Below are 25,049 nucleotides of genomic sequence, written 5' to 3'. Positions count from 1 at the left end.
CCTTCTTTTTGGGATTTTAAATCTATACCACTCGGCACTAACCGGTATAAATCCGTGCTAACCACCTGCAGCGAAATTAAGAGGATAAAGGCACCAGGCACCTCTAAAGAATCCAAAGAATTGCTTACTCCAAGGATAGATAATTTAAAAACCTGTTCATCTGTTTTTTCTTTTTTTGTCAAGGTCTCCTCAAGCCTGAAAACAGATAAATGTTCAAGACCTCTGGCCCAAACAACATTCTTAAAGTAACTATCCCACACAGGACTTGACCCCCAGTGAACTTTGTGAAAATCCAGCATTTCCCTCGTGTTTCAAATGTAAGCTTTCTTTTTAAACTGCATCATACTGCAAAAGTCACGATAATGCTACCTTACCGGGAGAAAACACATTTCAGCTGAAAAGTAAGTTTAGTTGTGCAGGTTTTGGCTCAAGGGTGATCTACTGAAAAGTACAATTCAACTTATTTTTAGATTGTGGGTGAATTTTAACTCTTTGGACTATGAAACTGAGCACCACTGTGCAATGGTGCAGCAGCTATAGAGCAGTAAAATGTTTCAGGGGCTTTAAGATAGTAGGTGGACTCAGGTGTGGAGGAAACCCATCCTGTTGAACCTATGAAGTTGCTCAGTGCTCTCCTCTGAACACTTCCCTTTGTCCCTTTACTGTCAGTCTCAGTATCAGAGGTTCCCAGCCCACTAAGTCTCTTGTGACAGGGGTTTCAATTATGAATGCTACCTTTGACTACCTCTGTTATTCCGCTGCAGCCCACATATCCCTGCCTGCCACCACTCATGTGTGACTTGATGTATTGTCTCACTGTTTTCGCCCCTTTCAAAATTAATTGCAGTTTTATCTCCCTCCAAGATAAAAAAAAAAAAAAGCCTGCTGAGAACACAATAGTCTAAAAGTAGTGTGGATTCTATTCAAACAAAACAATTAAAACCACAGTGTTTTTTCCTCACTGTTTTTTGACTGCGGATGATTTTTAGTGGTGGCTCTTCTTTTATCTTTTGCCACAAGAGAATGAAGTATTACCTTCAATTACTTTTCCTGATTGGCTTCTGTTTTAGCAAACTCAGATCACACTCTGGGCATGGCCATTTTATTTGGTGTCTAATGACTTTTCACCTACTGTATTATAATATCCCCTGTCAGAAGCTCATTACATCTTGAAAATAATTCTTGTCGTTGTGATTAATGCAAATCTGAGCATAATTTACTTTGTCTCGGGCCACAGTGCAAACATCTTTACTGATACCGAGCAGACTTTTGTAAGTTTTAGCAACGAGCACCATTTGGTGACCTTGTTTAATTAATTCTGGCTGGCATTTTAGCAAACACAATCATCCTTGTCAGACATATTGCTATTGTCATCACAGCTGCAGGGAGAAAGGATCATTATTGTCAGCTACAACCAGTTGGGAATTAAAGCTGCACCTTGACCAAATTAAAAAAATAGAAAGTTAAAATAAATCAGCTCAACTTTCTCAGACACTTGACAGCTTTGTCTTGTCTGGAATTAACAAGCCAGCTTTTTAAAAGAAGATCAGAGCTTAAATGTAAAGCTGCACTTCAGTTTAAGAGACCATTCAGATAGATTTAGCTAGTCATAGCTTAGCAGTAACTAGCTATTGAAATAAACTGGTGTACAAACAAAAATATTGTAACTTTAGAGCTTAGAGAGGAGCCTTTTTTAAAAACCTAAAAACAAGGTCAAAAGTTAAACAAAAGTATTTGATAGTGGTATGTGCTTTAATGTAAGCTGTAATCATTAGCATGTAGCTCTAAGGCTAACTAGCTTTGAAGCTAACATCATACAAGAACCAAGCTGTATTATTACTTCAGTGCCATTAAATAATTAGAATGCTAACTATGATATGCAGCTTTAGCACAGATTTTTAAGAATACAATACACATTACTGTGTAGTCTTGGCCCACCCTTTATTCATTTATATTTTGCTAGGAAAATGGGAAATATGTGCAGTGATTTAAACTGAGACATGTACAAATGCAGTACATAAACACAAAAACAAGTTTTAGCAATTCTGTAACTCAATATTTGGTATGAACACCTTTAGTATTCAACTCAGCCTGAACTCTCTTAGGCACGCTTTCTTGTAATTTCTTTAAGTAGTAGTAGTTCAAGAATATCCAGACTTCTTGAAAGACATGCAATGCTCTTCTTTGGATGTTGGCTGCTTTTTGTTCCATTCTCTGTTAAGATAATAATAGAGAGATCTGAGCTCTGGGGAAGCCAATCCATGATAATTGCACAGTATGGTTTTACTGCATTGGCAGAAAGAAACAATAAAAGATGAAGCCACTACCAATCAGATCCTTCTCAGGTGGTATTGCACGGTGGATCAAAATGTGATGGTGCTTTTCTGTGTTCATAAATTCAACATCTAAGTTGTATGTGATGTGTAAATACAACACTGGTTCAGCTCTTGGGGTAGGTGCTTATTTTATGCTTGAATGATCCATAGGTCAGTGTTAAGTAGTTTAACAAAAAACAACAACAACAAAATCCTCTGAAAAGGGTCAGAGGAAGGAAAGAAAAGCTTTGACAGACCCCTGAAAGCCTGAAGAACTATTACTCTCTTTTTTAATTACAAGAGTCTGGCTCCTTGGAACAAAAATATAAAGAAAACAGTTACTTACAGCTCTTGCAGAGTCTTCATTTTCATATGAACACTGTAAAGAGCAGTGTTAGTGATACAATAATTAAAATATAGTAAGTTGAATTAGCTTACTACAGCAATCAAACTCTGATATTAACACATGTCCTTGCAGCAGACAAATCAATGACTGCAGCCTTGAAAGGAGAAGCTGCTTCTGTTTACCATTTTCTAAAATCAATGACAATTTTCTCAAAGATTACTGACAATTTTAGGTAATCTGCCATCTGACTTGTATGATAAACAGTTAGTGCCATCAGATCGTGATTATCCACAATGTTGACTTGCCTTTCGCTCGACATACAAAAGGTTTAATGAATATTAGATTTAAATGCTGATTGAACAAACAATAGTGCGAGCGAACAAGCCAAAACACAGAGCTTCAAACTGCATCTGAAATCATGCTTTTCTATACACTAATAAATGAGTACACTAGTTACCTTAATAGTTACCATTTCCAATTATGTGCAGTTCATTTTAATTTCATTTATTCAAAAAAGTAGCCTCATTGTGCTTTAACCTCCTAAGACCCGAACTCTTCCACGGCATGCATTTTTAATTTCTCTTTTATATTTGGGCTGATTGCGACCCGTAAAAGCAAAGAATTACCAGATTTGGGGTTTTTTAACCTGATTTTTGTTTCTAAGAAAAATGAGAGCCACATATGAGGATATTTGTTTAAAATTTCAATAGAACAGTAGCAGTATAATCTCCTCGTAAGTGGATATCAGGCCCTTGTAGAGCAAAATTGAATATTTTGGTCTAAATAACCCAAAATGTGATGTCCACATATGTGGACGCCAGGTCCTAGGAGGTTAATTTGTGAAGTAAAGATCCTACACTACAGAATGGAAACCCCCAACAATTAGATTATCCTTTATAAGCAATAACTTGGCAACAATTGGCAACAATGGGAAGGAAGAACTCCCAGTTAACAGGAAATCATTCACAACAGAACAAACTCAGAAAGAGGCAGCCATCCATTATGAGACATAACAGACAGCATAGAGAGACTCAAGAAGAATGTTATCACTGCTAGTAATAATCATTATCATAGTCATAATATTATGCCTGTATTTATAAATGGCATACTAAGGAGGAGTAATCCTGTATAAATGATGAATTAAGAACTCGCTAACACCTTACTAATACCTTAATAATGTGACATTATTTTATTTTTTATTTTATTTTGGTAGATTTTTTTTGTTTTGTTTTGAAGTTTTTTTTAGTGTACTGTATGGAGCCAAAGCAGCGAGACCACCAAAGAATTTTCAGACAGTAGGAGGATACGTAGCCACTCATGGCAATGCCAACACAAGCTACAGAGTGTCCTCCTGTCCATGGTGTGACCATCTTCATCTGTGAGGAGAACAAGGAGTCTTGCAACCTTCATACGACCCACACAAAGCCCTGATCTCAGAGCCTGGAGTCAGTCTGGGATGTCTAGAAAGACACAGGGGGGCAGCCAAAATCCACACATATTGTCTCAACTTGTCCAGTAGTCTAGAATAACCTACCTGCCAAGTACCTTAAAAAGCTGAGTGCAGAGGGACTGACGAGAAACGGTTCTGTGTTATATTATTTCGACTAAAACAGTTACAGGATTTTTTTATTCTTCCTCACCTGTAGCGATTGGAATCCATACAGTAGTGTATGTGTACATGATCAGTATTTATAATCCATTTAAATCAAGACATAATATGTATCACTCTGCTTATATCATAATAGATTACAACACTTTCTATAATTTCACAGATGTGCTGTGATTTCATACTCCAGGCTGTGACGCCACAACACTATTTCATTTTGAAGTGCGCGCTGATGTGCATGTGTGTGGGTTTGCCTCTGTGCTTTGAATATAGTCAGGATGACAGGCATAGCATTTACCTTGATGTTTACTGCTTTGAACTACTTGGCATTGGTAAAGCCTGGGCTGGGATTCACATAAGAAAGAGGCCTATTTGAACAAGCTCATCTGGGGAAAATACCAGAATGACATGGCTGACACACACACGGGTTTTGAATGGTTCCTCTCTGAGCAAGTGATGAGCATGAGACACAGCAATTCAAATGTTTCAAGTAAAACCCAGAAATGGGACCTTTTTGGGTCTTTGAACATCTTCCATTGGAACACATGGTCTCTCTCTCGCACTCTCTCTCTCGCACACACACAGACACAATGCAAGACATTCACCTCGCTGTCAACTTTCTGCACCTTAAGTGATGTTTTAAAAGAGGCTTAGACAAGAGCGCAAAGTGTCACCTTTTATAGTCTACCTCTGTATACGTATAATTTTATGTCTGGGGGGCAAAATCAAAGTGCAGTGTAGCAACTAACAATATCCCAGAATGACATCGGTGTACTGTGAATACAAGCAGACAGACTTTCAAACCAAACTTTTCGTCCTCGCATCTCTGCCCCTGCCTTTATGAGAGCTTTGTTTCATGACAAACAGCATAAGGGTAAATGTGTAAATCAAACGCTTAAAAACAGAAGAGTTAAAAACCCAGATGAGCCTCGAGATTTCCCTCTCGCACGTATCGTGTAATATCACTTCGGCAATAACGATAACAGCTGGTGGATCTGGGAGAGGGGTGGGAAAAAAAGGAAGACAAAACCCAAATGTATTTTGTACTGCATACATTTCTCTCCGCGCTACAGTTTGAAGCTAATCCTCCAACACCTTCCCAAATTGAGCAGTAGAAACCACTTCTCTCACATATTATTATGAATAATTTATTGTACCCTGTTTCAAAAAGCCTTGCAGAACATCCCCCTAACTATTTCTGGTGTAGCACTATCTCACATTAGTTAAGTCTGCAGGTACACATTGCAGCTGTTGGTTTCTTGTGCAGCACTGTAAATGACATTAGGCTCTCACTGATGGCATTATAGTGTGATTGGTATACGTGTGCACCACCAATGTGCTGCCTCCCTGTCCTCTGCAAGCTGGCTTTCTATTCTGTTTGCTAAAATAGAAATATTAAAAGCTTAGACGTCTGTGTGTCCAGATGAAGGTCTTCCTACACCGTTAGATGGACTGTTGAAGCACATCTGCACATTTGCGACAGACATGTCAATATGCCCAGATGTCTGCAGCCTGTAGGTGCAAAGATAATACCTGAGCAAGTTATTGTCTCCTCAACCCGTTTCTGAACTCACACAGAGGCATCAGTGGATGTCTCTGCTCTGCCATCGCAGGTAGCGCACTTGATCCTGGCATTTGTTTAACATTTCTCATCCCCACCTTTCTCCTGGTGACATGGTGAAGTGCCGCATACCTCTGTCTGCCACTGTTTAAACACACTCATTGCTTTTCCGTCTTTTTTCTTTATTAGAAATGTGAAATGTGTCACAGAGGCAAACAGCCTAGCAGCGAGAGTAGAGGAGAACAGATAAGCCATGCAGGACTCAAGGCGGCTGTTGGAACATGTGTTACCCCGAGGAAGTACTTACAGGAGGGACACGCAGGCGAGACAGCATCTACGATTATCACCAGTGACCACGAGAGCGACTTACTTCAGTATGATCCTGAATTTGACTGCTTGTAGGGTTTTGTGTGTGTGTGTGACAGAGAGAGAGAATGAATCGATGCACGTCAGACCTCCCTGGTGAGATAACCATTAGCGCTGGCCTCACTGGGGGGATGTGACACGAGTTGTCAAATGGCACTGTGCGGCACGTAGCAGACGGCATGTGTGAAAATGTGTCCATTTATGCAGAGTTCAAGTAAAGGAAAACGGCATGTGCCAAAGTCAGGCTTTCCTTCAAAGAAAAGGTAAAGGTTTCATCCTCTGAGCGTCAGGGGAATACTCTTGTTTGGGTGAGTGTGGGTTTAGATAGGGCTGACAGGTGTGTAACCAGGGTGTCTTGTATGAAAAAGCATGAACAGGTCTCTCTTCCAATCCACCAGAGACCAAGACAGATATGATCGCCGACTTAATGTAGGGACTGATTTTCTGGGGATTAACTTCAGGAGCCACTATTCATTTCTTACCAGTAATAAAACCCACACACCGGCAGTCGTAATAAAAGTCTCCCACCTTGCATTACTTCTGCATCTGTCGTGCATTGCTGCAACAGCAAGCCACTGCAGAAAGAATGAGTTAATCTGCTCAAAACTGAATCAGAATCCTGCAAGTTAGAAAAATTTACCTCGCGGGCCATGAGCATTTGCGTGCCCTCTCGCAGGGAGGAGAGAAAACAGCGTCTGGGTCCTGAATAATTTTCTGATATTTGCAGATGCAAGTGTGCGGAGAACACGACGTGAGAAGTGTCAAGCGTATTGTGGCCATGAGAAAAGGGGAAAGCCAAATGCACTCACAGTTTTAGTTTTGCAGCTAATCCTGCTTGGTACAATTACGCATTTAAGAGTTTTTGGGGGATGCTGTAAAATTGTCGAGTCAATCGGAGTGTGTTCTGCTTCAGGTTTCATCCCCGCGGGGCCCGTCTGGTTGGCCCTGCTTTTTTTGGGGGGGGGATGTGGTGGCGTCCGATGTGGCCACAGACCCAGGCTGGACAGCAAGCTCGTTTTTGTTCTCCCCTTCACATTGCCAACTCCAGCTGTCACACTGAGGGACAATAGAGGAGAGGAGGGGGTGCTCTCTGAATGGAAAAAATAAACTGGAGAGCGCCCCGTCACACAGCCCCCCTCCCCACGACTCGTCATCTGCATTTGACAGGACCCCCGTTCTCCTCTCTTCACCGCCCCTTTTCTTTTGCTTTCTCCTTTTCTCTGCTTGTGCTCTCCATAATCCCCCTTTCTCTCTCGCTCTCTCTCTCCCTGCTAAGTGCAGCTGTTACTCTCCATTGGCTCTTTTTTTTTTTCAGACTGATTGCTAATTAGGATAGCATTTTATTGAGTTTTATCCGTAAAACTTGTTAAACTTGCAATTTCCACCTCCTTTTCACTTCATTTTGGCAGCACTGGGAAGGAAGCGGAGAAAAGACTCAGCCAATTATAAGCAATTTTACTTTAGGTTGAGGTTTGGGTTTTTTTTTTTCCAGAATGCACCCAATCTATCTCCGATGCAGCATTCATATAGTTTACAACTACTGTACGGTGTGGTAGCCTCCAATAATAGCGCTCACTTCAGCTTTAAATGCAAAAGCCTACTTTGAAGAATAGACTACCCCATCTCCCTTATTCTGCTCACATAACTGAATCCCTGGGAGAGGGAGCAGAGGAAAAGCAGAGCCTGAGAAAACAGCAATTCACACACCAAACACAGAGACCCCTAGTAGCTCAACAAATGAGTGACTAGCCCTATGTCCATTCATATCGCCCCTCGGCCCGCAAGCCTATTAGCCAGGCATCGCTCCTTGAACATTCACTGTCGACAACATGTGGAGGCATCGCTATAGCAACCAGTGGATATGACATGTGCAATGGACGGGGACTCCTGAGCGGCTGAATATAAGGAGGGGCTCAGCCTTAACTAAATGATCGCAAAAAAAAAAAAAAAAAAACCCAACCCCACCACCTCCCCATCTCTTTTCATTGGCACAGAGGCGCTGAAAGGACTCACTAGTGGGGCTTCTGCACATTCTTCCGAGGCTCGGAAAATCAGGCGGGCATATCCCACATTCTTCTCCCTTTTCTTATTCTCTTCGACTCTCCCTTTTTTGCCCCCTTCTCTTTTTTTTCTTCATCTACATCTTTTGTTGGCGCTGGGGAGGGGGCACGCATGGGACCATCGCAGGGGAACTTTTGGAGAAGCGGACTGAGTGGGCGGCCGGGACGCGCAAACGCTTCTTGGAGCTGCGGCGAGCGTCAGTGGTTATCCGTGCTCTCTGGAATACAAGACGCAGCATCAGCTTCCGTTTACTGCGAAATGTGCGCTCTGCCCGGCGACATGGATTTGGGTAATTATCTCCTGGCTTGAAAACGCGTGTGTCTGTTTTGTGCTGTAATCAGTGTGCAAGTTTTAACGGTTAAAGAGAGAGAGAAGGATTGGCTTTGGAAAAAAAAATAACAAAAGAAAAAAACAAACTTGCGAACAATCACGGTGAAAGCCCGTGAGCGAAAATGGGTTTTCATCGAGATGCAGAATAATTTAGGAGCTCTGGTTTCAGTCTGAGCACATTTAATTTCGCTCCTTCTGCGCGATAGTTTGCTGAAGACCGAATCACGAAAGGCTGATGGCATAAATGTGATCGAGAATCAAAAGCATTTGGCTTCTAGTGTATGAAAAATAAATCTAATCTTACAGAAAGAAAACAAAGATTTAAAAAAAAAATCCTAGGAAGCGGTGTGTTGAGTCTGCTGCTTTGATGGGAGCACATCTGGCTGCAGGGGACAAAGTTTCGAAGCAGGCTCATCTTCTTTGGTGCCGGCAGCTCCAACTCTTAAATGTTGAGAACTAGAACTGGTAATTCCCCTCTTTGACTGCTCAAATATTCATTTTTAATCATGTGTTTTGTGATATAAATATCTATTTAATTCCTAGATTTATTTCCATCGTTTAAGTCTAGTTTAGGACTGGCTGACTTAAAAAAAAAAATCATATATATTGTCTATATAAATGAATGAATAAAAGTAAGTCTAAAAATTATTTTTAATGTTGCCAAATTTAAACAACATTAGACACTTTTATTTTGGGAGATTTTTTTTCTTTTATTAATCACAGGTTCTCTCATGAACACTGCTTACATGGAGCTGATTTCATACCATTCAAATCTGCAATAGTAGCTGCAACTTCAAAAAGAAAAGACTTTGATTTAAGGTCTAGCGTTGTGGTGTTTGGAAGGATTTTCCTCTCGTACTTCTTCAAGGTATTGTGGCGTGAGTGAATGGATGGCCATTCGCCCTGACAGCACCTCTCTGCCTGACCTTCCCTCTTATTATGTGAATAATCCAGAGCACCGAAATCCATCTGCCCCTTGTCTCCTCTCAGATTGGCTAATTCACCACACCAGACAGGGGCGATGTGAGCAGAGAGGAGAGCAGAGGGAGAGAGCCTGTTAGAGGCAGAGTTATAACCAGAGATAGGAATGGTGTTAAAATCATTTGTGTGTGTGTGTGTGTGTGTGTGTGTTCAAGAGATTTAACAAATACATTTCCAAAAAGATATAAAAAAAAAAACTAAGCTGATGATTTATTCTGTGATGCTTCAACCAGGTGATATTTTTATTAAATGCACATAAAACAAAAAATTCTAATTGTGATAGCTTTTTTTTTTTTTAAAGGAGTAATTTCGGTTAAAAATGTTCATTTAGTTATGAGAGAAATCTTGAAGCAATTTTTAGTTGAACCAGACTCCAATCATGGGGTGAAAAATTAATACAAAATGTAATTTATAAAAAGCTGAAAAAAAGCTGAGGAACAAAACTCAAAAGGTAATTCTTCGCGGCACATCTCCTCCCCTTTTTTCCTCCTTTTCCCCCCCTTTTCTGTCTCTCTTCTAGTTTCCTTCCAGTTCGATTGCCATCTTCAAACACTCTTTTAAGATCACACTGCATTTCAAGTCTGTTCGCTCCCAAACGTTTTTATTCATTTCAAGCTGACCAGGTAAATCGTTTTCGAGAATAAGCCACGTATTACGAAGGGCCACGTCCGTGATGAACTTTATAATAAATGTTAATTTATTTTTTTTCGAAATAAAAGATAGAGTTGTATTATTGTGCTACTGCTGGAAATCGGTTGAGGCAGATCTGAATCAGTAGGCACTTTGATTTCAGGGGCTTGAATCAGTGTAGCATCCTATGGTGCCAGATATGCTGGATGCAAAGTGGAAGGAGGCTTTTTAAGCTTCGATATTTTTATTTTTTGTGTGCGCGTTTATGTTAGAATGCATCTGATAAGATAAGCACTCCAGCAAATGAAAATAGTTTTCATTTCTAAAACATTGCTGCTGTCCGTGTATTCATTTCAATCACTAAAAACGAGAGACAATTCACTGGATGGAGGCCATTTCTCCCCTCTCTAACCGTATATGAGCCTCTTCAAACCTTTCGGTTGTTGTCCAACCTCTTAATGCTTGATTGAAACTACATGCTCGAGTCACCGCAATTGCAATCAACAGCAACTGTCGTCAGGCCCAACACAGTAATCGAAAAGACCCGGGCATCGGCACAACAGCTAAAACATTGGCAATTACGAGCCACAAGGTCAAACCGCATTGTTACTGGTGTGAGGTGAAGTGTCTTGTTTTGAAAATGGTATAACAAGATGTAGTCATCCTTCAGCCGGCCCATTAGACCCCTCAGGCTAAATGTCAGAGCTCGACTGGCTTCTTTTTTTTTCTTTCTTTTTTTTTGGGGGGGTGGATTTGATTCATTCCACCCATCAATCTTTCAATATTGCATGCAGACAATTAGGAGCCTGCTGATGTATTCGTGCACTGTTATTGATATTGCCCTTTTGCAGATGCATAGCTATTGGCATGTGTGCAGCTGGTAAAATTTGATCAAAATCTGCAGAGATCTGGCTTTTACAGAAACGCCATGTTTTTACGTCAATCGCAGAGGACAGTGAGGATGATTTATGTGAGGCAAATTGTGCTGGGCCAAATTGCACCCCTCTGTTTTGCAGAGCTCAAAGCAAAGACAAATTGACAGGATGCCTATGCAATCAGCACAGGCAGTCTTATTAGCAGCTACATTTTAGGTATCTTTAATTATCCGTCCGCATTATTGCTCCTAATTATCACTGTTATGCTCTCAAAATATGTATCAGCGAGGCCTACAGGGGATTTATTGTTATAGTAAATGGCCACAAGTGGACCAATTATCAACACATAGGGCCTATTCTTTAACCTACACTGATAAAAATCTCTTAGATGATATTACACCACATTAAACCTGGTCTGCTGTAGAAACTGCTGTCTAAATTAACATGCAGCGTTGGTGTGAATGTTTGAAAAGCTTTTTTTTCTCTTGTTTTTTACTGAACTGGTGATAGTAGTGTATGTGTGAGGGTCCAGTCTGCGCCGCCTGTGTCTCCCCAGTCCTGGTAGCCATTAGCTGTGCAGCTTGGGCCAGGGCCTAATCCAGCCAAACTCAGGACCAGAGGAGCTAATTAAGCAACAGCTTTTAGTATCCATGCCTCCTGAAGCTGCACAGTGCCAGCCCGCGCCATGCCAGCACTAAATGGGGTTGTAAATATCTATAGTGGGGCACAGTGAGGAGACAGGACTGGACAGGGGCTTGTAATAGGGGTTGACTGAGTCTGAATGCATATTATCAAGCCAGAGTTAGAGCTCTCTAATGAGAATGGCCAGTCAGACAGTGGCAGTGGGTGGAAGGAAAGAGTGGGAGAGGAAGTGGAGGTAAGGTGACAAGGCACTTGCATCACTTCTGCATCCACATTTTTTTCCCCAACACAAGCCTTCAGGTGAAAATTGATGCACTGCAGACTTGATATGGAGGTTGCTGTAAATCAAAAGCAACTGCATCAGTCTGGGAAAAAGACAGACTGGCATCATTTACCGCTCTTGACAGCGTTTTTCTCTCTGTTTTTGTGCGTGTCCTCCAGAGGGGCAGCCTGACCCAGATCCCCGTGGTGAAGGAGACCAGGGTGGAGTCGGGCCAGTTCCTGCTGCTCTCCGTCCTCTGCATGCTCTTCATCCTGGTGGCCGTGGCAGTGTCGGCCACTTTCTTCTGCGTGCGCCAGCGCTCGCACCTACACATGAAGGAGAAGCTAGCCAGTCTGGGGACTGACACCAGTACTGATGCCACTGCAACCTATCAGGTAAGACCAGCCTCCTTGCTATGAGCCAGTCAGAGGCCGGGATTCTTATCCTGTGCTTTGCCATTGGAGGGAAGCACCCTCTGTTCAAATACGGCCGATCATCCAATTGGTTTGTGAGAGTTTGTCTGCTCATGTTTGAGTGACTCTTGTTCCACCTGCTTTTCGGGACCATTTTTTGATGCAGCGATTTTGTTGTCTTGTTTTATTTTATGTGCTATTAAATGTTTTAGTAGTTTAACAGGAAAACATTGTCATGCGTATTTAAATCTTTCCTTTTTCTTTGCCAGTAGCATTTTTCCAATAGATATGCTTACCCTTTCATGTGAATTGTGTGTGTCTGCGTAGGAGAAAGGGAGCAGACCGCCACTGTGACCTATTCCCTCAGTTCCTCCAGGGCAACAGGCAGCCTGGGCTGTATTGATTTTCAGAGTTGGGGCTCAGCTGTGCCCAGCGTGGCACTCAGAACACATTTATCTGCATGTCACGTTAACATTTTCAATATTTTATCAGGTTTTCACGAGGCTGATTTCCAAAGGCTGAGGTGTTATGGTGATGACCATTAAAAAATATATCAAATAAAAAAATATTCAAATTAAGAATAGATGCAAAAATATTCTCTCTGAAATTCCACTCTTTGATTATCATCAATTAATGAAAATCGGTGCAAATTTAAGGTGAAATCCGGTACCTGTTCGTCCTCTGCTAGCCACTCTGCTGTCTTGTGGGTGTGTACTCCATGCTTGACATACAGAGTTGTTCAGGGAGAGCTGTCTGCAGTGGGAGGGTGTTATTGTAAAATGGCAGCACGGACTGTAGATTTTGTTTCCCCTTGGCCCTGTTTTCATTCTGATTAGTTGTCTGAAAGAAGGGGGTAACGGGGAGAGTGTAATCTCACGACCTGTGCTTCTCCCTGGGCTCCGTGTGTCTCTCTCCTCTGGCACTAACTGCATCCCACTCCCTTCTTATGGGACCATTTCTCAGCGCTGGTACAGCACAGGGCTTTGCAGAGATGTTGAGAAGTAGGATGAATTATGAGGTGGACCTGTACTGTGCCCTGGGGCCAAGGCCCAGGGCACTGCTTCATGCCTCTAATCATTAAAGTCCGATGGCAGAAAAGCTGATCCAAGACCAGAGCTTAGAGAGGCCTGTGCTCCAGAGGGAAATATCGCTATGATTCATCATGAGATAGCATGTGCTTTCACGAGGCATTTTCACTGGCCCGCCTGCCCTGACTGTTATTAATTGAGTATGGAAATGAATTCTGTGGAGCTGACTGCTTTGCCTCCCAAATTTAAACACGGTGGGGCTTACAGATTATAAATTTAACGTGGAAATATCCAGTGAAGCCACACCTTATTGTGGGGAAGCAGATGTAATATGTAAGCTTGCATAAATTCAGCAGATTTTCTTTCTAATATATATATTTATATATTTTTTTATTATGCTTCAGCGCTGTCAACATGCATGGCCAGAGGCGTTATCATTTCTCGTTGCCCATTTATTCATACATCTTTTTTTGGGTGAACACAATAGCTCAGGAACGCTCTTGGCGAATTTCTTCAAATTTGATAAACTATCATCGGAGTGTTTTGAGTGAGATAGAGCGTCGTCACGGGGTGGAGTTTCATTACATGTGGCGCAAACGTGCGGTAGAGGGTGAAGTTGTGAGAGTTTGATGGTCGTATGTCAAAGATCAAGGTTACATCACAAGAGACATTTAGGGACAGAATTTCACACAAATGTCTAACAAATACATAATGCAGCAACATTTTATATCCAGCCAGGTTTTCCAGCCATAACTCGGGAAAAGGAGGAAGAGACTGTGACTGTATTTCTGGAATTTACTGATGCAGAATTGATCTTTGGCATCCACCTTTAAAAGTCTTCCATAGGTCTAAACAGGCATGAATATAAACTCCAATGTAACTTGTTGGCCGAGGCATACAACCCTGTGCTGGTCATTTTAGTGGTTAATGCTCAGTCTTGAACTGTTTAACCCCCTGAGGTCTAAGTAACCAATAGTGATTGTCCTAACCATCAGAATATGTCATTTTAGAAAACAAAATAAGGGAAATAACACAAATAATTGTTATTATTATAATAATTATTCTAACTGACATGCATTAAAACTCATTTAATTGAATTTTGTCACTATAACATCAGGGTACAGTTAGGCTAAGTGTTGGGGGCTAGGATGGCAAATTAGATCTCAGAGGGTTAATCCTCTGTCTCTGCACTGAGGCATGATGGGAGAAAAACTGACTCATTAAGACTACAAAGACGTGTGGTCTTAATAGAAGTGGCTTCTTAAGCCACAGGAAATGTTTATTCATTTATTTTGCAATAGTGGCACTTCATTTTGTATCTCCTTTGCTTCTCTGCAAAAAAAAAAAATCCTTTAAAAAAAGATTCTTCTTTTTTAAGTAGTGCACTTTTTGCTGTGCAGAGTTTGAGTTCACCGTGTGGATGTGGGGTGATTATGCTGTGAAAGATCCATTCTTTAGCGTTGAAGAGAGTTGTTTGTGTGGCAGCAAGGTGTGACATACTGAATTTATTCTGTAAGGGTTCCTCAACCATGTATTTTTGACATAATTAGTATAAGCTCCATAATCCACGAGGATAAGCCATTAATCTACAGTTAAGTGAGGACAGATCAACTCAGCCGAGATGCAGGATTTCACAAGGTGCATTTACAGAAACCAGCCCCTCACAGCAAGGATAAGCACATAAAGCTATTGTTACGTGCATGAAAAGAAGATAAATGCACAAGAGCTTGCAAAGAGGAAGAACTGCGCTCTTCATTATCCACTTCTTCACCATCGTCGTCTCCTGTAATCCCCAGGAGTTGTGTCGTCAGCGGATGGCGATACGAACATCGGAGCGCGTCGAGCGGCCGGAGACGTTGCGCCACTCTCGGCTCAACAGCGTGTCATCTCAGTTCAGCGATGGCCCCGCAGCCAGCCCGTCGACCCGCAGCAGCACCTCCTCCTGGTGTGAAGAGCCAGTCCCATCCAACATGGACATCTCCACTGGTCACATGATACTGGTAAGAAGCTTTGCCTTGACTCCAGAAATAATTTAAGTAATGATTCATGAGGTGGAAAAAGGGGGTAAAGAAGGAGCTGAGTTATTAAATGGAGGTTGGCTGGTAACATGGCTTGTTGTCCAGCCCTCAGAGAGCATTTGTGGTTCTTAGCGTCTGACTGTTTCAACTGAACAAGCACAAACATCCCTTCATGTCTCATAAATATGCACTTAACCTGCCAGGGTGGGTTTAGTCGAGTGTGTGAGACTCCTAAGCTATGTAAGTAGGGTCAGCTTTCAGTAGACAGTCACAAGTCTACATCAGACATTCCCAGCCTTTGGTACTGCACTTCACCAGAGGATGGTGAGTGTTGAGTTGCTACATTAATGATAAAAGTACAAATCAGGATATCCATAAAGCACGAAAAAGCTGGCATCCACAAATACCTGCTCCAACAGTGCACGCGGGATGTCTTTAATGAGATCTGAGTGATCGTTTAGTATTGTCTGTCTAATGAAATAACTGTAATCAAATGCAGAACGCAGACTGTTGTGAAAACTAGCAAGAGAACTTGAGAGGTGACAATTGTTAGCTGAGAGTGATGGTTTCAGGCTGCAGTTCTCAAGTTTTTCCTGGCATACCCCACTTCAGAAGGACGTTCACACGCACACACACCCACCCCACAGTTTTTAACAGTCATAAAAAATAAAAAGGATCCAAGCTGAAAGTGCAATAGCATCAGCAAACTCTATCCACCTGTTTCTGTCCCTCACCACAGTTTGAGAGCGAGTGGGTTAGGGTTAGTGGTACCTAATGAATGCTTGGGAAAATACTGTTACGGGTCATTAAATAGACAAATCGATAGCTAATAGTGGTGGGAAAAAGTCCGATGATATTTTCAAGTAAATAAATACGTTGACACTAAAGAAATTGTTTAAATTTTTTTGAAAGAACAACAAAAATAAGTGATCAGCGACTGAAATATCTACTTTTATATAATTAATAGGTTTAAAAATCAAATTTTAATGTTAAAAAATGAACACTGACTCAAGTACCTTATGATGTCATATGTATGTGATTCTGCGATACTCGATAAATGGCCATAAAGTCATTTACGATACATCGCGATATTCGCACAGAAGAGAGAATTTACTCACTGCATTGTGGGATTAATATACAAGTGTTGGCATTGTGTGTTGCTTCAATCGGTTAGCACTCTGATTTGCTTTCCCTGGCTGCCTGCTGCTTCTCAGGCTATGCATTTATTGCTGCAAGCAAGTTAAGATCCTTGCACTCATTCGCTTTTTAGCTCCACCTTGAGGAGCCATGAGGTAATGTCTGTTATACGTCACGCCGCTTAGAGTGCCTGCATGGTTAAATGAAGATTGCCAGAGTAATGTATTTTGTACTACACCTAATTTGGAATATTCTGGCATACTGGAGCCAATCCAGTATAGAAAAATGTTTGCTGTCACTTCCTTTTATTTGTTTGATGAATTTGTATGCTAGTGTCTGATTTTAAGACGTCCTGTATGAATACCAACAGCTTTATTTCTCTCTGTTTATCTGTCTGGATGGTGTTTTTCATCCCTCTCTCACCTCATTCCCTTCAGAACCCTGTTATCTTTGTTTTTTGTTTTTTTCATTACTCTTCCTGCTGTTTTCTCCCTCCTGCTTTTATCTCGGCTCTGGCGTCTTTATATTTTTTTTTCTCCTCCTCCTCCAACTTTTTCTTCCTACTTCTGTCTCATTTTCCCTCTTCATCATTCCGTCCCGGTTCTCTCTCCTCTCTGTCATTTTCATCTCTTACCGCCTCCGTTTTCTCTTACCGCCGCAGCAAAATAAGGTAGACAATGTTTCGCGTGATGAGAGCGGCACAAAAGTGAAATATCATTACCCATCTGATTGTCATTTGGATGTTTTAGAAATATTGTTCTTTTTTTTTCCGTTTGATTGAAAAAGCTCTTGGTTGCCAATTCTTCCACAAACACACAATGCATGGTTTGATTTCGCACAACTTTTGCTTCATTCATTTGAAACAAGCTTGATAAAAGAGATGGATAGATGCCTTGCAGTGTTTCCATTAATGGAGAGAGCATTCATCACACTGCATGTCTAGCTTTTATATTGGGAGGCTATAATGAATGAGAGTGAATCTGAGTAATGCCTTGTATTGCTGGTAATAGATGGGTTTTGTTGCACTCGTCAAGGCTTGTTTGTGAAGCCTCTTTTGAAAACATTGACAATAGAAAAGCATTTAGCCTTGCAAATAACAAAAGAGCCACTGTGAATCATTTCTAGGAGCTGTTATTATTAGCCCTAGTTTCTTCGCAGCAGCAACGCAAGCACTATGCTGTGGAAAGGTAAAACACTCTGGGGCCTTTACTTCTCTTTCATGGCCGTGATTGACATGGAGATGTCCTATAGGGGCCTCTTCTTTAAAATTCCTCCACCATCTCACATGAAACCATGTGTGAGATTGCCTTGTTATCACTGATCTCAGACCTATATTTTCCGATCTCTGCTCTCCTCTCATCTCGCCGCTCCCGCTCTTTGGAGCTCACACCGTGTGGAGAAGGATGATGAATACCCAGCTTTCCAAAGCACACATGCTGGGGGTTCTTTTTTTTCCCTTCTTGAGCCCCAAACACCTCACACACACACACACACACACACACACGCACACACACCACTTCTGCGAGAGTGCCGTCAGGATAAATGAACTACGATGTTGTGTCCCACTGTGTGGCCCACCTTAAGACTTGCATAACGACTTCCAACTTCAAAACCAAAATTGGATGCCTCTGTGTGCTGAGTCATCTGCTGTGCTTTCCAGAGCTTTGGCACGCCTCTGGTGTCTTACACTTGCTTTCTTCTTCTGTTTCAGCTACACTGTGATGCCATAACCTCTACATTTTATGTATGTAAAATAATTAAGAGATGTGTAACAAGGAAGCATGTGCCACTCTGTGATTCTGCAGCTTTTCAGCACCATGGACAGGGGTATCACAGGCACCAAACTTGTTTTCCGGCCTTTGCAAACGCAAGCAAAACACCTCTGAGCAGGTTCTCCTGCTGTGCAGGAACAGGGTCAAAATGTTGATGCCGTTGCTGTTGTTGTAGTTTTCCCTTGGCTTAATCACCTCTCTCTTAAAAAAAACTGAAAAAAGAAAAAAGAGGGGAAAGAAATCAATAATTAAGTAGCTGGAGGCCCTTTTTCATTATTATGTTGAGTTGTTATTGTTCATTTTTTTTTAAATGATAAATTATTTGCTCAACAGGATAATAGACTCGGGCAAAGGAAAAATAGCCACTGACTTGTGCAACATGTTCTGCCCTCAGCGTTTTTGTGGGGTTTTTTTCTTTGCAATTTTATATTTAGTTGGGGGGGGGGGGGGGCAATTTGCTGCCTCATTTAAAGCAACACAATGAGTTCTTTTCATGTAGCTAATATTAGTCACACAAATCACAGTACACGTTAATGCTCTTTTTCACGTCTTGCAGCTGTTCGACATATCATAAAGGTCCCTGCACAAACTGTTCCCACCATTGTTTGTTTTAATTTGACAGCGGAGCCTGACAGTAATGTGTTACCTGTTGTGTCTGGCTCCCCTGGTCGTCCCTTCATCCTGATTTCACCCAGCACCCTCTGCTGCTGAGGAGACTGCTTAGGAAGGATTAGACATTGTTTCCCTGACACCCAGGCCTCCCATCCCAGCCCTCTGATTGGCAGACATAATCCCCCCATTCACTAAACCTTCGTTACCCTGTCTCTGGAATACGCCGTGGTCCACTGCCTCCTCCTAGAAGCAGGAGGGCTCGATAAGGGCCTGCTGGCTGTATTGCATTAAGTTGCGAAAATATGAATTTGGAATGCAATCGATTCAGGGCATCGTTTGAATAGAATGGGATGCAATTCAGAGTGGATATATCAAGTACATGGAGATGTAATATTGGTAGGGGAGGTGGAATGCTGTCAGGCTGGCAAGCAGAGAGTACTTGTACAGGGTGACAAGAGCATAGTGGTGACAGGCTCTGTCAAGTGGCCATAATGGCATGCTGTCATTTTCCTGGGAAGACAGCGCTGTGTATGTGTATATGTGTGTGTGTGTGTGTGTGTTCTAGGCGATGCACATCTCAGCACATGCAAATATACATGTGTTAGAACTGACTTTTTTTTAATAATTGAATTTTTTTGCATGCATAAAACAGCAGATTCGGACTGGGAAGTAGAAGAGTAGAAATTTACTGCAGTATTTTAGGACGATCACTTATTGTCATTAATGGGTTCAGATAGGACATACTGTGCCACCATTTTCTCTCATTATGCAGCTGCATTAACCACAAGAGCTGCTTTTTTTTATTGTTCTCAGCCTGGTCGTGTGTAACACCTTTTGCTTCTGTGGCCAACAATAAACTCTGATTTCCATTGTGTGCAGGATTTGTAATTTTCTTTTAAGCGCTAATATCCTTCTCAGGCATGCAGAGGACTTCTGAATTCATCACCAGAATAATTGGCTATTGTGTTTTTGGACAAGCTTATTTGTGATTATCATCTATGAATATATATATATTAATGTATACTATGCTGCAAAGACTTGGATTCTCGATGACAGGCAGAAGTGAATAAGTCGGATTTGTGACAATGGAGCGTCGCCTCTCTGCTCGGCCTACCTATACTGCTTTTAATACGGGATGAAAACCCGGCACATCTGGGTATCACTTTCATTGTATTAGCCAGCTGATCCCTGACATCAGTTTATGAGTCTGTAATCTTCTGTCTCACACAATAGCGGACTAAACCATTTAACCCCGCCGAGAGGGGAGCCATGATACAGGAGAGAAAGTGCAACACTGTGCTATGCTAAAAAAGACTCTTCTTGCCAGCTACAGCCTCTAAGCTCCCTAAGACTTGCCCTGGTTTGGGTGAATACATACACACACACGCACATACAGAGGCCTATACCCCTCCCCCTTCTCTTTTTCCATCTTTGTCTCTCTAGCGAATTCAATTTTGTCTTCTCCAAGCGACAGCTTAAATGCAGACAATCTTATCAGCGGCTGTGCAAGCAGTGAGGGACGTGATTGAAACACCCCTGAAGTATTTCCAATGCAGACAAACCTTTCAGGGAGTCTTAATTGTGTGTGTTTTTTGTTTCTTCTCGGTCAAACACACAAACACACAAAGACGCCAGCATTAACACACCTTCCCCACCTAGATCTTCAGCAGCCTCCTCTTCATTTAGCTGCCATGCTGTACAGCAGCTTAGAATAATAATGCGACATGACAGCTGATCAATGCTTGAAGGAGGATGCTGTTGTTTAAGGTTTAGTGTTTTTGCTCTAGTTTATTTATGGGTTAGAAAATACAATGAAGCATTAACATCGAGCATTAACCAGAAACCTCCAGTGAGGTAAAGGTGAAGTAGGTTTTTTTTTTGTTATTTTTACTTAATTAAACCAAATTCAGTGCAAAAACAAATCAGATTTCTTTGTTGCAGCCATATCTCGAGCTGAACTCTTGCACGGTTCTGGCTTGTCGTTTGAAGTGGTGGCTGAGGTGGTGTCTGTTTTCCTCTAGTCATACATGGAGGACCACTTGAAGAACAAGAACCGTCTGGAGCGTGAGTGGGAGGCGCTGTGCTCCTACCAGGCAGAGCCCAGCGCCTGCAGCGTGGGCCAAGGCGAGCAGAACTCCAAGAGGAACCGCTCTGACGCCGTGGTCGCATGTGAGTCCATTCAGGTTGTTTGGTTTGGGGTTTTTTGTCTGCTTTAGTGTTTTTTTCTGCAGGAATGTTAGTATGATCCTCAAGTCTGGAACAGTCCAGGCAGGGTCATGTAGCTTCATAAATGTTGTTGATGTATTTGTGAACAGATGCTCCAAAGAGGAACATAAAACCATTTGGGTAAACATGCCAAAACAACACTGTGGAAAATATGCTTCAAACATGAACAAATAATTAGTAATTAGTAATCTAGCCAAAGAGCGATATTTAAACTGTTTTTTCCAGAAACCCCATAAGTGTCTGTCAGTGTAGTGAGAGGAGACTCCCTGCTGCATCTCTCGCATCCTCTCGATTAAAGCCAAAGAGGATTTTCAATGGGGACAAATGCATACCTGTTTGAGAGTCACCGAATATCAAAGTTAAAAGTTGTACTGGGACTGGGCAGCTCCAAAAAATTTGGATGAAGTGATGTTTTTATGATTTTAAAGCAGTTTGAATGTGACTATAACTGCTTTCTTGGCTAATTCTTGCAAGTGTATCCAAAGGACGCATCAAAACCATCCAAAGGTTGAAATGACCATTGATTGAATTCCACTCACTGAACTGTGATTTTCAGTTAGTTCAGAATGAACTGGGACCCAAAAATGTAACACTGGAGGGTGAATAAGTCTTTCTTTAAAGCCGACCTGCTCTGCTTACTTTTTAAACTCTAGATTTTTTGGATGATTCACAGTTCAAAATGAATATTAAGTATTATCTTATGCAGTGCTTTGATGCAGCATCTCAGTCTGCAACAAGTCATTTTAGCTTCTTTCGCTTTAAGCCAGCTTTCTTCTGATTGGCTGCACCTCACAAACAACCTCTGTTCACAGCTGTATGTGCCTTAGATGACCATATTAGGGATATCCTCTCTCTTTGAAAACATACGGATCCAAGACTAGAAAAAAAATGGTCAGAGCAGTCTGAAGTCTGTGCTTCTGGATTACAGGGGTCACATGCACATAAAGCGATGTCATTTTTTGAAACTTTGGCCCTTTATAGTATTTGTAACAGTTGTACAAAAGCCTATAATGTTATTAAAGTAAATGTAAATCATGCTTTAAAATGTGACCACCAAAATAAATGAACACAAGCAGACCTGCACCAAAATTTGCTGTAATTCACCCAAATGAAGCTCCTGAGATAAAGGTGAATGGAGCCAAACAGCAAAATGAACTGTTTACGCCTCCTTCTAGACAAACTGAAATTACTTATGTCTGATTGTTTATCTTACATGGGAGCTGAGTTGGCCCATAAGTTGTGAGCAGTGTGCTGATGTATGGCAGTTAAGGATTTACAGCTTGATGTCCTTCCTTGACAGCGCAGTTTTGAAATTCAATTCAATTTTACTTATATAGTGCCAACTCACAACAACATTCACCTCATGGCACTTTATATTTTAAGTTAACGACCCTACAATAATACAGAGCAAACCCGAGCAAGCACTTGGCGACGGTGGTAAGGAAAAAGTCCCTTTTAATAGGAAGAAACCTGTGGAAGAACCAGGCTCGGCCATTTGGTGCGACGGGGTAGGAGGGAGGGGAGTGAGACTGGGGAAAAAACAGACACACTGTGAAAGAGAACCAGAGAAACGACAACTACTACGAACACTGGGAATCTCAGTTAAAACAGGAGGTTAACATGTGAATAAGTAGCATCTGTTAGTGACGCCTCCTTATTTGAAGAGTGAAATCAGAGCAGTGAAAGTTGTGTCACAGCTCGCTTTGCTGGGATTTCCCAGTTAGTTAAAGTTAATCTATTATGAGTCATATATATTCTAATAATCACCAGAACATAAAACCTGCATGTACACACCCACCATTCAAATGTGATGCTAAACACTGAAAAATCTTCCTGACTTTGACCCAAAATAAGGTTTTGGGTGTGAGAAAGCTTTATTTCTGACACCGTCTTACTTGTTGCACAACTCTCCCATAAATTTCCATTCAGGATTCTCCAAGTGCCTTTTTTAAATATATATATTTATATATATATATCTCTGGGAATCTCTCACAAACACCCTCCAGGTGACTTTCTGCCAATTTCAGTGCAGTGGGATAAATAGGAAGGAAACCCACTCTGTAGAGGGCTCAGGGCATAGCAACAGTAGCTATGTATCACACGGTGTCATGCACCAATCAGGATTTAGCTACATTTGAACTGCAATCTGATGACAGGCGGCGTGTTGCTTGGTTACTGTCAAATCTGACCTCACCTGGGCAGGTCTGACGAGCCTAAAGTGTTAAACTCTTTTTAAATAACAAATAAAGATGTTTTATTTCCCTTGATTTCGCCTTTTTGTTCATAAATATATGAAAATATTTTAAATCATGAACTTTAATTCCAAGCAAATCAAAGTGGGTTCCGGGCCATTACAAATACATTATATGACTCTTGCAACAGCTTCACTTGTTTAGGAAAAAAAGAAAAGAAAAAAGAACGAACAGAATTTGAAAGTTCAGAACTCGCACACTTCTTAAGATGAAACAGTTTATTATTATTTCACTTGGAACATTCCTCGGTTAAGGTGAAGCAATCCAGGACTTTAGAACAGCGTGCGTGCGCATGATGAAAGTCTGGTGAAATTGCAGTCCCCGCAGCCATTTCAGCTTCATATTCCTGTGTTGCTGCTCAAAACTCTGTTGTTATTGTGCAGGGAGTAAAAGCGGGGGGGAATATTTACCGATGAATTATGCATCTCCATTACAGACGATCATTCCAGGATCACCTTGAAAGCGGAGAACAACCACAGCAACTCTGATTACATCAATGCCAGTCCAATTGTGAGTATTCTTTATTCATTATGGTTCTAGAGTTTGGCTAATATGTTATCTCTGAAGCCCCCCCACCCCTTTTTTAGTATCAAGAGCACCTGTTGTGGTTGGATTTTACTCTGAGAGAAAAGTAGTGATTGATCCAAGCCCATTGATCTTTTTTTTTAACTTTGTTCTCCATGCTGAGAACCTCAGTGGGTTTCTTGTGTCTTGCTGAATTGCCTTGCTACTTTTACTGCTTTCAAAATGGCTGCTCCCTGGAGATACCCATCTTTCTTTTTCTTTTTTTTCATTCACACTAAAAAGAATTATGCATTTTTTTTGACTAAGCAAAGGTATCCCATACAAATCCAGAAAGATCTGACTACTGGAGAGGGCTATGGTTATATATTTTTTTAAATATCTCTCCCCCAAAACATTGCCAGTCATGATTTCCCCCGAGGCTGCTGAAAAGGGATTCCATCAAAGGGAAACAGGAAACTATGCATTTCAAATACAGTGCCAAAATTTCCGAGGAGATAGATGAGGGAGGGGCGGGGTGCACGCAGCTGCGCTAAAAGCCTATTACTCTTCAGAAACAAACAATGGAGACTTTTAGGTGGTCTATTTATTTCTCCATATTCACTAATGGCATATTCATAGAGGTTTTTAGCTTATTTAAACAGCACTGAAGTGCAACGTCTTATAGAATAATGTCGCAATAACGTCGATCAATCAGAGGAAGAAGGTAGGGAAAGATTTTCGATTAAAAAAAGTTCTGCAAGACTGTTTTGGTGCGGCTTAACGCAGAAATGCAGGCGGATGTTGAAGATGGGTGAAATACAGTAATGGCAGATGCAGTGGTGTGTGGATGAAAGGACAGTAATTACACCACAAAAGGGACCCCTGGCTGAGCCCAGCAAAACTGTGATAATTATGTCTGTCAATGCGGCTTCTTCCTCCTCATTAGCTTCAGGGGCAGCGGCCTACGAGTAAATAATCTGTCGCTTCTTTCTGGGAATCCGGGGTCAGAGAGGCAAAGGGAAGGGGGCGATCTGAGCTCCCTGCGAAGCACCGGGTGACACGCACACTCGGTGAAAAGCTCGGCTAATGGTTAATGGTTGACCACAAATGGT

The 25,049-nt window shown here is 41.6% G+C and overlaps 1 protein-coding gene across 2 annotated transcripts in view; it reads left to right on the top strand.

Annotated features, from left to right (window-relative positions):
- Positions 1-25,049, top strand: part of ptprn2 (protein tyrosine phosphatase receptor type N2) — a 144,727-nt gene that overhangs the window by 104,504 nt on the left and 15,174 nt on the right. For both annotated transcript variants that reach the window (XM_040044395.1, XM_040044394.1), the window contains exons 12-15: positions 12,155-12,370; positions 15,213-15,416; positions 20,977-21,124; positions 23,870-23,943. In XM_040044395.1, coding sequence (XP_039900329.1) covers positions 12,155-12,370; positions 15,213-15,416; positions 20,977-21,124; positions 23,870-23,943 — 642 coding nt within the window. The remainder of the gene's footprint in view (positions 1-12,154; positions 12,371-15,212; positions 15,417-20,976; positions 21,125-23,869; positions 23,944-25,049) is intronic.

The sequence above is a fragment of the Simochromis diagramma genome, unplaced genomic scaffold (assembly GCF_900408965.1).
Source record: "Simochromis diagramma unplaced genomic scaffold, fSimDia1.1 OVJJ01000602.1, whole genome shotgun sequence".
In the NCBI taxonomy this organism is placed as follows: domain Eukaryota; kingdom Metazoa; phylum Chordata; class Actinopteri; order Cichliformes; family Cichlidae; genus Simochromis; species Simochromis diagramma.
This window is presented reverse-complemented; position numbering and strand designations above follow the sequence as displayed.